This window comes from Kogia breviceps, chromosome 16 (assembly GCF_026419965.1).
Source record: "Kogia breviceps isolate mKogBre1 chromosome 16, mKogBre1 haplotype 1, whole genome shotgun sequence".
In the NCBI taxonomy this organism is placed as follows: Eukaryota; Metazoa; Chordata; class Mammalia; order Artiodactyla; family Physeteridae; genus Kogia; species Kogia breviceps.
In genome coordinates, this window is record NC_081325.1 from 8088486 (window position 1) to 8105589 (window position 17104).

At 41.0% G+C, this 17104-nt stretch overlaps 1 protein-coding gene across 1 annotated transcript in view; it reads right to left on the minus strand.

Moving 5' to 3' along the window:
• UBL3 (ubiquitin like 3) overlaps nt 1-15506 on the minus strand; it is a 63769-nt gene extending 48263 nt beyond the window's left edge. Inside the window, exon 1 of the mRNA XM_059041820.2 lies at nt 14385-15506. Within this exon, the coding sequence (XP_058897803.1) occupies nt 14385-14411 (27 nt within the window). The 5' untranslated portion in view covers nt 14412-15506. The remainder of the gene's footprint in view (nt 1-14384) is intronic.
• Nucleotides 15507-17104: the final 1598 nt, after the last annotated feature.

The window sequence follows — 17104 nt, forward strand, 5'->3', positions numbered from 1 at the left end:
TTTGAAAAACAGAAAGGGTTGAGAAAAGGTAGATACGGACACAAAAACTGAAAAATAGTAATGACTTCAAAAAAAAGTGGACATGTTGAATTCTTCTATGTCTAGCACTTCAATATGGAAGAAAACTCTGTGATTATAACAAAAGCACTGTTTTGTCCACATTAAAATACTTGACAATAAATTAAGATCCACACAACCTTCACCAAATTACACAAAATGGACTTTAGTTGGTCCTCATCCAATCCTCCTGCAATCTCTGCTGTTGTCCACCCCTACTCCTCCTTGGGTTTTCTCCTTGCATAGCTTTCATGAGCATCAAACTTTTAAAAAAGTTTATTTTTCCAATAACTCTGATCCTTTTCCCATTTTAATAATTCTCCTATCTCTAAATAGAGGCGTTGTACGTTTGGGCTGTTCCCCATCTCTTAGTGAATTCACGTAACCTCATATCGGTATTTTTCTTCAATTTAATGCACGAAATTTCTATTTTTAACCCTCTCTTCTTTTGGGATGGCTATTCCAGTAAGAATGTGGAATAGCCCTCACGAAAGAAGGCTCACATTCTTAAGTAAGAGGGCTATTCCTCTTACTTAAGGAGAGGTCAAAGATGACCCCCAGGTACCTATACTATTTGCTCTTTCTAAAAGAATTCCATTAGCTTGATTGTATGTCTTTCTATGTCATGTAGACTAAAACCCAGAAAGTTAAAAGAAAGGTTGATGACAGTATACACAATGACAGCAGCAAAAAAATGAATGCTGACACTGAGAGAACAAAAATCATAAAAAGTAAAAGTAAAAGCTTAGCAATTTGGGACCATTTGAAATACAAGCCAAAGAAAAACCTGTCAGAGACCTCTTTAGTCCAGTGAGAGAAATAATTATGTAAACTATATAACTGCACTGTCCAATATAGTAACCATTAGCCACATGTAACTACATTTAAATTAATTAAATAAAATTTGAAATTCCATTCCTCAGTCATACACCACTTTGCAAGTGCTCAATAGCCACATGTAGCTAATGGCTACCTTACTGGACAGCATAGATAAAGAATACTTCAATCACTGCAGAAAGTTCTATTGGACAAAGCCACAGTGCTATTCAACATTCACTGAGTATTCCCTATACAATAGGCACAGTGCTAGGGACAGAAGTATAGAAAGATGAGTAAGATAAGGCCTCTCTCTGCCCTCAAGGAGCACATAGTCTGTCTAGTGGATGAAACAAATAAAAAATACTTACAAGTGCTAGAATAAAGGTAATAACACTTATGAGAGAGTAATTGAAGAAGAGGCTCAGCTCTGAACTCCAGACCAATTAGCTGGAATTCCAATCCTTTTATCTAGGTTCTCTGCGGACCGGGCCTTATCCACCTGGTGTTATGATGGTACAGCAAATAATGCTGAGACTCATCACTACCCAGCAATCCTGGGCTCATTGGAACCAGGATGCTGAAGCCTAAGCAGGATTTACGTTCGCTTTGTCCCCCTGGACGTGGTGCTTCACACTGCTGGCAACCCTTGAAGGAAAAAACTGTCCTGCTACTCTGGCTTTTTTCCCTTGGTCCCTCCCAGGAAACAGCTTTGCCTCAACTGTCCCTTTGGTTTGGAGCTCCTAGCATGTGCTATACTTATAATGATGAAGTCCTTGACCAAGTAATTAAGGCATTACCAAGGAATTAGCACTGCAATCGAGAACAAGTCTTCAGTGGAAATGAAGCAAGAAGGGAGGGGAGAGGTGCTCCTGCGCAGAAAGGGCAGGCTAAGCAAGGATGAAAGAGAGAAGCATAAATGTTAACTGAAAGATCTGTGGGCAAGCAGAGGATTGATTCACTACAACCCAAACACAGGGCACACACAGGGGACAACAGCAGGAGGTGAGGCTGGATGGAAACTCAACTGCTAAGAGCCTTAATGCCACCACCCAAGGAGCCTGGCCTGTAAGTGATAACCAAGCGTTGTTAAGAACAACAGTTAAATGATGAGATCTGTGTTTTCAAAAGACAAACCTGGGAAAAGGGTGAAAGGCAGCTAAATAGCAGCAGATAAAGAGGAACGATGTCTGGATGAGGACCTGGTTGAAGGTAGTGGAAATGAAGAATAGACAATTCATCCCAGAGACATTAGAGAAAATTCGTTAGCTCTATTGACAGGATGGATCTGGTACACTGGCATCCGATAAATGTTTGTTGCACAAGTTAGTGAGAAAGATACTGATCACTTAGATGACAGAGAAGGGCAGAAAACGAAAACCATGAGAAACACAAAAATTTAAGGGAAGGACTGGCAGTGAGAGAAACTGAAAAGGAACAAAGAAATCAAACGAGGCCATATTCCTTCTGCCTGGAACGTGATTCCTCAAGATACCTGGATGGCTGTAGCTCCTTCAGACCCTGGTGCAGATGTCGACATCTCAGTGAGTTCTCCCCTGATGGCATGATTTAAAACTGAACAGCACAGGGCTTCCCTGGTGGCGCAGTGGTTGACAATCTGCCTGCTGATGCAGGAGACACAGGTTCGTACCCCGGTCCGGGAAGATCCCACATGCCGCGGAGCAACTAAGCCCGTGAGCCATGGCCGCTAGGCCTGCGCGTCCAGAGCCTGTGCTCCGCAACGGGAGAGGCCACAACAGTGGGAGGCCCGCGTACCGCAAAAAAAAAAAAAAAACAAAAAAACAAAAAACTGAACAGCACAGAAGTTCTCTCTCAGCACTCTCCAACCCCCTCTCCTGCTTTATTTTTCTCTGGAGAAAAATACCAACATCTATTATACTATATGTTTTACTTATTTATTGTTTAATGTCTGTCTCCCTACTACTTAAATGTAAGCTCCACTAGGGGAGGAAATTTGTCTGCTTCATTCACCACTGTACACCAGAGCCTAAAACAGTGCCTGGCATATAGCACCTGCTCAACAAATACTTGCTGATTGACTGAATGATGTGAAGAAATAAAAATAGCAGGATTGGGCTTCCCTGGTGGCTCAGTGGTTCAGAGTCCGCCTGCCGATGCAGGGGACGCAGGTTCGTGCCTCGGTCCGGGAAGATCCCACGTGCCGCGGAGCGGCCGGGCCCGTGAGCCATGGCCGCTGAGCCTGCGCGTCCGGAGCCTGTGCTCCGCAACGGGAGAGGCCCACGTACAGAAAAAAAAAAAAAAAAAAGCAGGATTACTACGCATAGACTGATAAGTATGGAAGTAAACCGATATCTAACCTGGAAATTATATTGATTATATTGAGTGCTAAAAGTAAAAATCTATATAACAGTCCTTTGAGTACAAAAGGCTCAAACATGTTTTCTTCAAATATGTGTTTCATATATATATACTAAATTCAAATATATGCAATTAATTGTAACATAGGCTTTCTGTTTACTCACAAAGCAATGAGAGAGATTTCATAGCTCAAAAAATCACTCACAATACTTGACAGCCACACTGCAAATCCACCACTTCAAGTATTTAAATCCTGTTAATACCTTTTCAACTTCCATTACAAATTTCTAATTTCCTTTCTGAAATTTTGGCTATTTTAAAACATTAAGCAAATGTAAGAAGCTAAAGTTGAAATACCAGAATGTCAGTATAAGCACAGTCATTAGCTTTAACATATAATGAAAAGGATATGACATTAAAAAGGTAAAGAATGGTCAAAAGTTAGAAATGCAAAAATATCCAAGAATACAAAAAGGCCCACCTAGCCGGCTGGCTTCGGGAAAAAGACCAAATATCATTAAGTCTCACTTTCCTCATCAATAAAATGCAGCTAATATTAGCACCTACCTACCTGATAAGCTTGTTCTGAGAGTTTTTGTTGGATTAAATCTGTTTCAAGTAATTAACGTGGCACAGTGTCTATAATGTAATTTACTCCTTTAACCCACAAATATTTATGAAGAATACAGAAGGCATCACACTTACTGGCTACAGTGGCCAATGAAAGAGATACACCTATCCTCATAGAATCTAGGACAACTAAAACAAATCTAAAGACAAACAAATGAATTAGCAAGTGTGACAAGTGCCACAGAGGAAGGCTATGGGGTCGTGAGTCAGAAACCAAGGGAGTGAGAGAATTCAACCTTAGATGTGGGCAGGAAAAGTATCTCTGAGGATAGGCAAGCTAAGAAGTCATTACCCATACATGTAGGGCACAAAAGTACACCGATAAGGATTTCAGGCAAAGGGACGGATACGTGCAAAGACTCAGCCCAAGTGTGGGAAAGAGCTTGTGGCCTCTGAGGAACTGAGAGGACGCGGTGTAACTGAAGCACAGGAAGCCAAACGTGGTAAGATCATAGAGACAGGCAAGAGCCAGATGATGCGGGACTTTGAAGGGCCACTGTAAGAATTTGTGACTTTATTCTATGGGACTTTATTCTTCAGTTGAAAGCTGCTCAAGTTTTCTGGTTTTTTTCAGAGGGAAAGATGATCCAATTTACATCTCATAAAAATCACTAGAGCTATTTTTGGAAAGTGTATTACAGGGGAATGTGAAAACAGGTAGAATAATTAGTTCCAAGACTAATGCCATAGTCAGGAGACAGAGACAGTACTTGCAATATGGTAGTAGCAAGGAGGTGAAGAGGAGTTGATGGATTCCAGATACAGTTTGAAATCGATTGAATTTGGGGGATGAGGGAAAGGAAGAAATCAAAGACCACTCCTAGATGTCTGACTTAAGCAAATGCTTGGCTGATGGTGCCATGGTAAGTAACACAGTTAAGAATTTAATTAATTTTAGCTATTCATAGCTACTATTAGGATAGAAGAGAGAGAGGAAAAAACCCTGGTGATGCTATAGTCAAAATAGAGGGAGGGAGGGAGGGGACACTAAGGCACAAAGAGAAAGGACAATTAGGTCAAGCTGTTAGGAAAGAGCAGTATCAGACCAAATTTCCCACTGAAAACAACTATAAAAGTAACATAAAATACCAAACAAACAAACTGAGCTATCTAAAGGCATAGAGAGAACGACCAAGAGAGCCAGGACGTCAGGAGCCTTGAGAAGGGAGACACATAGGTCCCTGTCTTCCGCTTGAGGTACTTGCCAATTACCACTACGGGGCATACAGGCCAAGCAGAAAGCAGCACCTCGGAGCTTCTATCAGTCCCACTGGGCTGGGAAGACAAAAATTGGAATTCTGTACCACACCAAGGCAGCCAGGAATGGAGGATCCCGGATAAAAAGGAGCCGCAAAGAACGAGCCCGTCATTCTGCTCCATTTTTGCCCTCCAGGGCTGTGCTGAACATGGACTGAAATGCAGGAAAACTCCTCAAAAAGATGTTGCAAAGAGGCTAAAAGCTAAGCAGAACTTTCATCAGCCTCACAATACTTAAAGTTCAGGGCTTTCCAAGGAAGAGGCATCTTGGTAAATACTTCAAACTTTTAAATGAGACCTCAAAAGAGCTATGTGCTAAGAGGCTATCTGAATTTCCTGATTACCCTGAATTCAGGCTTATGTCTTATCAATCATCGATGATTCAAAGTGATCAATGTTGTCCTAACTGCCTGCCAGAGAATATTAATAACATTTTTCTGGGACTTCCCTGGCGGTCCAGTGGTTAAGACCCCACACTTCCACTGCAGGGGGCACAAGTTCGATCCCTGGACAGGGAACTAAGATCCTACGTGCCACACGGTGCAACTAAAAAAATAAAATAAATTTTAAAAATGTTTAAGAAATAATATTTTTCTATCTGAAGAAAGATAACATCATTCAGATCCTCTATAATTTTTCATCACAACGTTAATGAAACATTACCAGGCATACTGAAAAAAAGGATCAAATGATCAAAAGCCAGACAACAGAAATAAGCTCATGGGTGATGCAGGTATTTGAGTTATCAGACAGAAACATTACAACAATGTTTATATACTCAAGAAAATAGGTAAAACACTGTGAGAACTTGAATCTGTATAAGGTTTTGGACTGAAAATACAAAAACTGAAATTAAGAACTCAATAATTGGGTATAACTGGATACTGGACAGAGAAGATATGATAAGTAAACTTGAAGATAGTTCAGCAAAAATATCCAGATACACAGAGCGGGGAAAAATAGTATGAAAACTGTGAAATAACCTAACATACATGAATTCATAGTCCAAGAAAGAAAGGAAAGAATTAGGGCTTCCCTGGTGGCATAGTAGTTGAGAATCCACCTGCCAATGCAGGGGACACGGGTTCAATCCCTGCTCTGGGAAGATCCCACATGGCTCAGAGCAACTAAGCCCATGCGCCACAACTACCAAGCCTGTGCTCTAGAGCCTATGTACCGCAACTACTGAGCCCACATGCCACAACTACTACTGAAGCCCACGTGCCTAGAGCCCGTGCTCCACAACAAGAGAAGCCACTGCAATGAGAAGCCCATGTACCACAACGAAGAGTAGCCCCCACTCACCGCAACTAGAGAAAGCCCACACATAGCAACAAAGACCCAAAGCAGCCAAAAATAAATAAACAAAATAAATAAACTTATTTAAAAAAAAAAAAAAACCCAGCTTATGAAGAGGGTGTGGAGAAAAGGGAACCCTCCTACACCATTGGTGGGAATGGAAGTTGGTGCAGCAACTGTGGAAAACAGTATGGAGGTTCCTCAAAAAACTAAAAATAGAACTACCATATGACCCAGCAATCCCACTACTGGGCATATACCCTAAGAAAACCATAATTCAAAAGGACACATGTACCCCAATGCTCATTGCAGCACTATTTACAACAGCCAGGACATGGAACACCCTAAATGTCCAATGACAGATGAATGGATAAAGATGTGGTACGTATTTACAATGGAATATCACTCAGCCATAAAAAGGAACGAAATTGGGTCATCTGTAGAGATGTGAATGGACCTAGAGTCTGTCATACAGAGTGAAGTGAGCCAGAAAGAGAAAAGCAAATATCGTATATGTGGAATCGAGAAAAATGGTACACATGAACCTATTTTCAGGGTAGGAACAGAGAAAAAGACGTAGAGAACGGACATGTGGACACAGTGGGGAAAGGGGAAGGTGGGACGAATTGGGAGATTAGGAGTGACATATATACACTACCATGCATAAAATAAGTAGCTAGTGGGAACACGCTATAAAGCACAGGAAACTGAGCTCAGTGCTCTGTGATGAGCTAGATGGGTGGGATGGGGGTGGGGTGGGAGGGAAGTCCAAGAGGGAGGGGATACATGTATACATATAGCTGATTCACTTCATTGTACAGCAGAAACTAACACAACATTGTAAAGCAATTATACTCCAATAATAAAAAAAAATTATGATGCGTAAAGAGATTCATCTTAAGCTATAAGGACAAAGAAAGGTCTTAAAGAAATAGCTGGAAAGAGAAGTTAAAAAAAAAGGTACTATATAATATCCAAAAAAATAGACTTTAAGGCAAAAATTATTACTCGAGATAATGATAAAAGGATCAATCCAACAGGAAGATACAACAAATTTATTTGTAAATTTATTTGCAACCAAGAACTTAGCCTCAAAATATATAAGGCAAAAATCTGAGAGAACTAAAACGACATATAGATGAATCCTCACACAGTTGGAGATTTTAACACATTTCTCTCAATGAAGTGATAAAAAAGACAAAGAAGTTGGTAGTGATACAGTCGATTTGAACATGATTAATAAATTTGACTTACATGATATTAATCACACCACACTTAATTTTCTAAAACTGACCAGAAAGCAAGTGTCAACAAATTACCAACAACTGAAAGCTTTGTAGTATAGTCTGAAGTCCGGGAGCCTGATTCCTCCAGCTCCGTTCTCAAGATTGCTTTGGCTATTCGGGGTCTTCTGTGTTTCCATACAGATTGTGCAATTTTTTTTTCTAGTTCTGTGAAAAATGCCAATGGTAGTTTGATAGGGATTGCACTGAATCTGTAGATTGCTTTGGGTAGTATAGTCATTTTCACAGTGTTGATTCTTCCAATCCAAGAACATGGTACCTCCATCTGTTTGTATCATCTTTCATTTCTTTCATCAGTGTCTTACAGTTTTCTGCATACAGGTCTTTTGTCTCTTTAGGTAGGTTTATTCCTAGGTATTTTATTCTTTTTGTTGCAATGGTAAATGGGAGTGCTTCCTTAATTTCTCTTTCAGATTTTTCATCATTAGTGTATAGGAGTGCAAGAGATTTCTGTGCATTAATTTTGTATCCTGCTACTTTACCAAATTCATTGATTAGATCTAGGAGTTTCCTGGTAGCATCTTTAGGATTCTCTACGTAGAGTATCATGTCATCTGCAAACAATGACAGCTTTACTTATTCTTTTCCAATTTGGATTCCTTTTATTTCTTTTTCTTCTCTGATTGCTGTGGCTAAAATTTCCAAAACTGTGTTGAATAACAGTGGTGAGAGTGGACAACCTTGTCTTGTTCCCAATCTTAGAGGAAATGGTTTCAGTTTTTCACCATTGAGAACGATGTTGGCTGTGGGTTTGTCATATATGGCCTTTATTATGTTGAGGTAAGTTCCCTCTATGCCTACTTTCTGGAGGATCTTTATCATACATGGGTGTTGAATTTTATTGAAAGCTTTCTCTGCATCTATTGAGATGATAATATGGTTTTTCTCCTTCAATTTGTTAAAATGATTTATCACATTGATTGATTTGCGTATATCGAAGAATTCTTGCATTCCAGGGATAAACCCCACTTGATCATGGTGTATGATCTTTTTAATGTGCTGTTGGATTCTGTTTGCTAGTATTTTGTTGAGAATTTTTTGCATCTATGTTCATCAGGGATATTGGCCTGTAGTTTTCTTTCTTTGTGACATCTTTGTCTAGTTTTCGTATCAGGGTGATGGTGGCCTCATAGAATGAGTTTGGGAGTGTTCCTCCCTCTGCTATCTGTTGGAAGAGTTTGAGAAGGATAGGTGTTAGCTCTTCTCTAAATGTTTGATAGAATTCGCCTGTTAAGCCATCTGGTCCCGGGCTTTTGTTTGCTGGAAGATTTTTAATCACAGTCTCATTTTCAGTGCTTGTGATTGGTCTGTTTATATTTTCTATTTCTACCTGATTCAGTCTCAGAAGGTTGTGCTTTTCTAAGAATTTGTCCATTTCTTCCAGGTTGTCCATTTTATTGGCATATAGTTGTTTGTAGTAATCTCTCATGATCCTTTGTATTTCTGCAGTGTCAGTTGTTACTTCTCCTTTTTCATGTCTAATTCTGTTGAGTCTTCTCCCTTTTTTTCTTGATGAGTCTGGGTAATGGTTTATCAATTTTGTTTATCTTCTCAAAGAACCAGCTTTTAGTTTTATTGATATTTGCTACTGTTTCCTTCATTTCTTTTTCATTTATTTCTGATCTGATCTTTATGATTTCTTTCCTTCTGCTAACTTTGGGGGTTTTTTGTTCTTCTTTCTCTAATTGCTTTAGATGTAAGGTTAGGTTGTTTATTTGTGATGTTTCTTGTTTCTTGAGGTAGGACTGTATTGCTATAAACTTCCCTCTTAGAACTGCTTTTGCTGCATCCCATAGGTTTTTGGGTTGTCGTGTTTTCATTGTCATTTGTTTCTAGGTATTTTTTACTTCCTCTTTGATTTCTTCAGTGATCTCTTGGTTATTTAGTAGTGTATTGTTTAGCCTCCATGTGTTTGTATTTTTTACAATTTTTTTTTCCTGTAATTGATATGTAGTCTCATAGCATTGTGGTCGGAAAAGATACTTGATACGATTTCAATTTTCTTAAATTTACCAAGGCTTGATTTGTGACCCAAGATATGATCTATCCTGGAGAATGTTCCATGAGCACTTGAGAAGAAAGTGTATTCTGTTGTCTTTGGATGGAATGGCCTATAAATATCAATTAAGTCCATCTTGTTTAATGTATCACTTAAAGCTTGTGTTTCCTTATTTATTTTCATTTTGGATGATCTGTCCATTGGTGAAAGTGGGGTGTTAAAGTCCCCTACTATGACTGTGTTACTGTCAATTTCCCCTTTTATGGCTGTTAGCATTTGCCTTATGTATTGAGGTGCTCCTATGTTGGGTGCATACATATTTAGAATTGTCATATCTTCTTGGATTGATCCCTTGATCATTATGTAGTGTCCTTCTTCGTCTCTTGTAATAGTTTTTATTCTGAAGTCTATTTTGTCTGATATGAGAACTGCTAGTCCAGCTTTCTTTTGATTTCCAATTGCATGGAATATCTTTTTCCATCCCCTCACTTTCAGTCTGCTGGTGTCCCTAGGTCTGAAGTGGGTCTCTTATAGACAGCATATATACGGGTCTTGCTTCTGTATCCATTCAGCCAGTCTATGTCTTTTCGTTGGAGCACTTAATCCATTTAAATTTAAGGTAGTTATCAATATGTATGTTCCTATTACCATTTTCTTAACTGTTTTGGGTTTGTTATTGTAGGTCTTTCCCTTCTCTTGTGTTTCCTGCCTAGAGAAGCTCCTTTAGCATTTGTTGTAAAGCTGGTTTGGTGGTGCTGAACTCTCTCAGCTTTTGCTTGTCTGTAAAGGTTTTAATTTCTCCATCAAATCTGAATGAGATCCTTGCTGGGTAGAGTAATCTTGGTTGTAGGTTTTTCCCTTTCATCACTTTAAATATGTCCTGCCACCCCCTTCTGGCTTGCACAGTTTCTGCTGAAAGATCAGCTGTTAACCTTATGGGGATTCCCTTGTATGTTATTTGTTGTTTTTGCCTTGCTTGGGCATTGGATCTTAATATACCCTTTCTTCAAAGTTAAAATTTTTCTATTCTCTAGACCTTTATCAAGCATGACGTTTTCCCCTGGCATACTCTATATCTCTCATTTTAACTTGGAAAAGTGATAAAACTTCAGTTTGAAAAGAAATTCATTTTAATAATTTCCTGTCCACTAGAGGGCTCCAACATTTCTTCCACAAATGTTACAGATATGACATTACAATAAAAATATTCATTAAGCACTGAAAAAACTCAAATTTCATTAGCTCACTTAACCCCAGACTAAAAATGGTTACATCTGCTACAATTTTACATGAATAGTTTTAAAAGATACAGGGTTTTTCTGTATTTTATCATCTAAAACATTTCGAATAACCAAAATTGCTTTGCCATTATTCTCACACTAATTGTCAATGTCTCTCTTAGGTAGGGTTTTCAATCTTACAGATATCATAAAGTATAATTTCAGTCCAAAGCTCTAAATAGTAGTTCAAATGTCTTACATAATAGTTTTATAAATATAATAATTTATTTCTTGGTAACTTCCCAAATCCAGAAAACAAAATTACCAGCTTATCTACCCAGCCTTAGGCTTTATTACTGACAGAAAGAGTAAACATTTTCTTTCAGAAAAACCTAAGTCATTAACATAATTCATGCTACAATTATAAACAATGAATATTGCTCCATCATGAACTATGATTTGTGCTGAGGTGAAAAAAATGAATCATTTAAACACAATGTATTATAATGATATTCTGTTCAGATATTTTCAGATTTTTCTCACAAATAAGTTACTACACTGGAATGTTAGTAAATCTCTTAGTTCAAACTCAATCACTCTTAGCAAAGGAAAAGCCAACATTTTAAGTAAACACATTTATATAATTTATAGGACATCTTTACAGAATGTTCATTGAAAAAGTATCAACTGCAAATTATTTTTTGTAAAGAATATAGCAAATCCATTCACTGGGGGTACCACTCCCACCCATCCCCAAAAGACTGACTTGCTAAATTTGGATTATAAGAAAAAGAGACTACTTATGGTAAACATAAAAATTTACTGAATGTTTAAAAATAAATTTTAAATGTTAGTTATATTTACGAAATAAAAAAGTGATGCTAAAAAATCGATTTTAAAGTGAGTCACAATAATTGCCATAAGAAGACTTCACCAAAAACATCAAATGATTTAGCAATTATTATAGCTCAATAATGAACTATCTCCAATGAAAACATGACAGGGGTTATAACTTCACTGTCCCACCTCGTCTCCTAAACAGGATTTTCCTACACAACTGACAAACACCATTAACACGTGAAACAGCGTAACATTTGTTTCTAAATAGCACATACGAACTGTTGCCACTGAGAAACTTGACATTTTTACTGCATCTAGCAAAAATGTATGTATTCGTACTTGCAAGGGTGTGTATCCTGATCACTTTAGAGTTGTACTTCAAGGGAAATGTCAGAGTGTGGAAAGAAGTGGGAGTGTACCGGCTGACGCTCTCCAAGAGTGGTAAAAGTCTTCTCACTTTAAGTCACGGATGTAAATGCAGATTGTCAATTACTGATAATAAAAAGTTGAACAAATACGAAGCATTTGCCATACGACAACTTTCAACCAGTATTTATCATGTCATATTTCAAAAAGTTGAGGATCCTAGGTACATATCAAATAAAGGCACTTCTTAAGCAAAAATGCAACGTTAGTACTAGCAAATGAAGTAAACGTTTAAAAGGTTTTAACGCTGGAAAAAACCCTCAAGACCTCCAAAAAGTTGGACAGCTAGAAAATGACACATAAAAAATATTCAGAACCATCTAATCTGAGCTGTACCTTAGATACACTGTGAAATAGCATCACCAGGGCATTATATGCTTATTACATAATACTGCTTTGCCCTTGCATATCACCTTTAATCAAGGGATCTCAAAGCACCAAAGAATCATCAAGGCCTTAAAATACAGTCTGAAACATAAATAGTTGTATTTTATAACTGCAGCTGTTAATAAAACCTTGCACTACTTCCCGGTCCCCTGATCCGAACACTAGCTTCCAAACCTTCTCTCTGACTGGGAAACAGTATTTCCCAAATCATCTCAATTTGTGACTGATGCTACCCACATTCCAGCTTTTCTTCATCACTGGGCCTAAATAAAGTTGTGGCACTGTTTTAATGACACAAATCTATTTCACGACTTCTGTAACAGAGAAATAGTACGTAGGGTGATCATATCTCACAGTGCGCATGATGATATAAGATGGAGGCTTTAGAGAGAGAGCCAATCTTTGCTGGAGGTGATGAGCCCACAGAGCAATTATCCAACAGAGGAAAGAGCATTTTCCAGCTCCGTCCAGAGACCTCTCCAGGCAACTTCGCGAGTACGGTGGAGGAAATCAAGTCTAGCTATCCTTAAGCAGGCCGGAGACTATTCTCCGGTGTGCACACCAGGAGGGAAGGTAAAACTAAGAGGACAATGCTCGAGTTTTAAGAATCAGGAAGGAGAGTGTAAGGTTGCTATGTGGCCACCCAAGAGACAGAACACTGTGGTTTCTTTGCATTTAAATAGTGCACTAAAAGGGTAATCAAACGCTAGCAAAACGTCTTTAAACCAAGGTCAAATTATGCCAGTTAGAGCCATTTAATTTTTATTTTACAGCCTGTAAATGAGGTTCACTCTTATTGAAACATCTGTCATTTTAAAATTTAATCACCAGGAAAGTTCAATTTTGTTTTTTCGCTGAAATATACAAACACTCAAATGTTAACTTCATGTAAGTGAGCATAACTATGTTAACTTCAATTCTTTCATAAACAAGATTATTCACCTTCCTGTTAATTGCGTTACGTTTGTCCCTAGGACAGCAAAGTGTAATTTCACACTCACACAAACCCACCTCCCAGTACTGTAAACCTACACGGTTCCTGTTAGTCAACAGTCTCATATCCTTAACCTTTATGCAGAGTACTTTTTGTTTCAGGTTCTTAACATTCCAGGATGAAAGCTCAATCAATAATGTGTTTTACGAGCTGTTAAAAGTCCAGTGATGTAATACTACTAAATATTTGGTACCAAAAGTCCTGGAATATTCATTAAAAGTACCAAAATACAGCCAGCCTAGATTTGTGAAAATTCCAAAACGTCTTAATATTTCTGTTGCCATACTTGCTCACCCATACGTTTCAAAAAGCTCACAGCAAATTCTGGTCAAGTTTCTCTCCGAGAGATAACACGTCCCTGTTTTTGGAAATATCAAGCTTCTACCTACTGCATTAATGATCAGTGCCACCGAGCAAGATCCCCGTATTCCTGTCCACCTCTGTATCTAGCAGGGACACCCGTCCTGAGCTCTGCCCACTGCCACTGACGTTTTCAGAAGCTTTAAAGACGCAAGTGTTCACAGGCTTCTAGCAAAGAGGAAGAGATTTCTCCACTTCAGGCTACCTTGCTACATGTTCCCAACTTCTCCATTGTCTTTAATCATTTAGAAAACACAAATGAGAAAAATCCGCATTAAAAGCAGTACTTTCTCAAGAGGGACACCAGACGCTCCAACTTCTCCAGATCTCCCAGCACCGCGGCTTTTCAACAGTCCCCCGCAAACCTTCACCCCACGCCTGTATCCTTTCTGATTAAATAAGATTGGAAACCACAATTAAATCAAAGGGTGTCGTAACTCTTATCCTTCACTTACCATATCCGCCGGGACACTACTGGACATCTTGCCGTTTGATATATACCCAGATGTTTACGCCGAAAAAAAAATCAAAAACAGACAACAACAAACAAAAAAGAGAAATCTTCGAGCTACAGAAATCAACCTTCACGATCTTGACTGGTTCGAGATGTGCTTCCCCCTAAAATAAGTTCTTTCGGAGCCAAAGTGCCGGCCGGGCCGAGGTTCCGAGCGAAGGAAGAGGAACAATCGCCAGGAGCGGTGTGGCCACAGCAAGAGGGAACTCCTGGGGTGGCAGCCCCGTCGCCGTCGTCAGCAGCAGCAGCCCCAGGACCGGCCGCGCCAGGTGGACCGAGCCGAGTGACACACGGACATGGAGCGGGGTGGGAGGGGGTTAAATCGTCTTCCTCCTTTCCCAGCCCGGCAGTGATTCACACTTGCTCCCAAGTCGAGTCCTCATTAAGCAGAAGGAGAATGCCCCGGCGCCGCGGTACACAGATAACTATGTGGCTACACATGGACGCGTCCCCCGGCGGACGGCGCGGGGAAACGGCTCAACTCGCGCGGCCGGCGTTGCCAGCCGGGCCGCGGAAACCCGCGCTCAAGGGCATTTAACTCGTTGGCAGCCGAAGCGCAAGCCCGGGCCGGAGAGCCGGGGCGGCGAGCAGGGAAAGCGGGGGGCTCGGCCCGGCAGGAGACCCCACGGCCCGTCGGGGCTCAGGCCGCGGGCACCTCCGGGCAGCCGCGGGGCTCAGGGCACATAGTCTCCAGCTTCCCGGCGCTCCTCTTTCGCCTCCGCCTCCCCCGGCTCCGCCTTCCCCTCCCCTCCCCGGCCTCGCGAGCTGCCCGCGACGCCGACTTCGGCTGGGCCCCGGAAGAGCCCGGGTCCTTCCTCTCCTCAGCCTGGGAATCGCTTCCTCTCAGAGCTCTGTCTCTCCTCCTCCTCCTCCTCCACCTCCTCTTCCTCCTCCTCCTCCTCCTCCTCCTCCTCCTCCACTTTTCAGTACCCGACGCCGCAGCCGCCTCCTGTCATCGCCCCTCAAGCCAACATGGCGGCGGCGGCAGCTGCCGGAGCGCGAGTCGGGGACATGGGAAGAGCACGGCCCCCAGTCGCAGCCACCGCCCCCCAGTCGCAGCCACCGCCCCCGCCTTCCTTCTCCCCCTCCCCCTCCGCGAACACCAAAGGCGTCACTACGGAGACCACCCTGGAGCATCACGGGAAGTGTAGTCTACGCCGAGGGGGGCGGTGCGGAGGGAGAGGGCCGCCTAACGCGTACTCGCCCGACTCCGAAGCCACGCCCCTCCTAGCAACAGTTGCTAGGAGAGGAAAGCTCGCTTTAGCCAAGCTGCTGAAGGGGAGTTAGGATACCTGCTACCAGAAGTGCAGTGATCGTGCGAATTATTGGGCGAAAATTATTCTGCACAGAGAAATTCCCTCGTGCACAGTATACACGCAGAGTTAAAACATGGTTTACCTCCAAGCAGAACCATTCATTTTAAGGATAGCACGCTCTCCACATCCTGCAATCTCAAAGCATTTTGTATAGTGATTTCGTCTAGGTCTCTCCTCAACGATACATTTGGAAGATCAGAAGCATTGATTTCCAATAAGGTCATAGAAGCTCAACAAAAGTAAGGATATCGTTAAGCAGGGAGAATGTTGGAACATGTGTTTCTTGAAGACCCAGGCCCATAAAGCTACAATCTAGTTAATTGAAATTACCAAAAACTGTATTAGATGCAATAGTGTATAAACCAAAAACTATTAGATACGATAGTGTATGATGCTAAATCTCTATCAGGAAATAGCCACTACAAACTACACGAGGATTCGCCAGTTTACCAGGCTAGCCCTGAAATTCTATTTAACTCAAGATGTAATTGAAAATTTATACACCTGCAGTGATTAGCAAACAGCAGAAAATAATATCATTAGTGAGAGACTTAGATGAAGAATACATCTACCCCAGATTTAGGAACAAAATGCAGAGACCACAAATGTCTATCTGACTCCCTATACATACCTCTCAGGGTATTTTAGGAAGGGCTGTCTCAGTAGGACACCTGTATAAAAATGCCAACAGAGTAAGAGTCTGACAGCCATCTCTCCAACCTACAGTTATGTGACCTCATCTGTGAAACAGTCTTGCCTACCTTCCAGGGGTAAAGTCGGGGCACTTGTGAGGATAAATTCATGCAGGGAAAATAAATCCCTTTGGAAATAACAATGCATCATTTGATGTGAAACGTTACTACTTATTCATTCAGCAAACAAACACACCAGGCACTCTGCTAGGCACCAGGAGTTTAAAAATGAATAATCCAGGCAGTGTCCCCCATTGTCTAGGAGCCTGTGTCATTCCCCACAGCAATCTCTCCAGTCAGGTGTGTCTCATGATGGAAACTCGACGTTTAGAGTACCTGCTTCTTGAGTAGCCCGGCTGGAGAAATTCCAAGCCCTCCTGGAGGGCTACATCATCCTGGGGTGAGTTAGAGTGGTAACCAGGGAGGAGGAGGGTAGATTGAATTCCCAGAGATACCAAAGGACAGAAGAAAAAAGAGGCCTGAATCTTGCCCTGATTAGGCTTCAGGACTTGGTATAGATATTTCTGAGTCCATAGCTACCTGATTTTCCTTGGCCTCTTTCTCCATGTTTAGCAACCACAGAGGCCTCTCCAGCAGCCCTCCAGGAAATAAGGGCAGCTGAAGATGTTTCAGTGAGTTCAGAAGGACTCCTG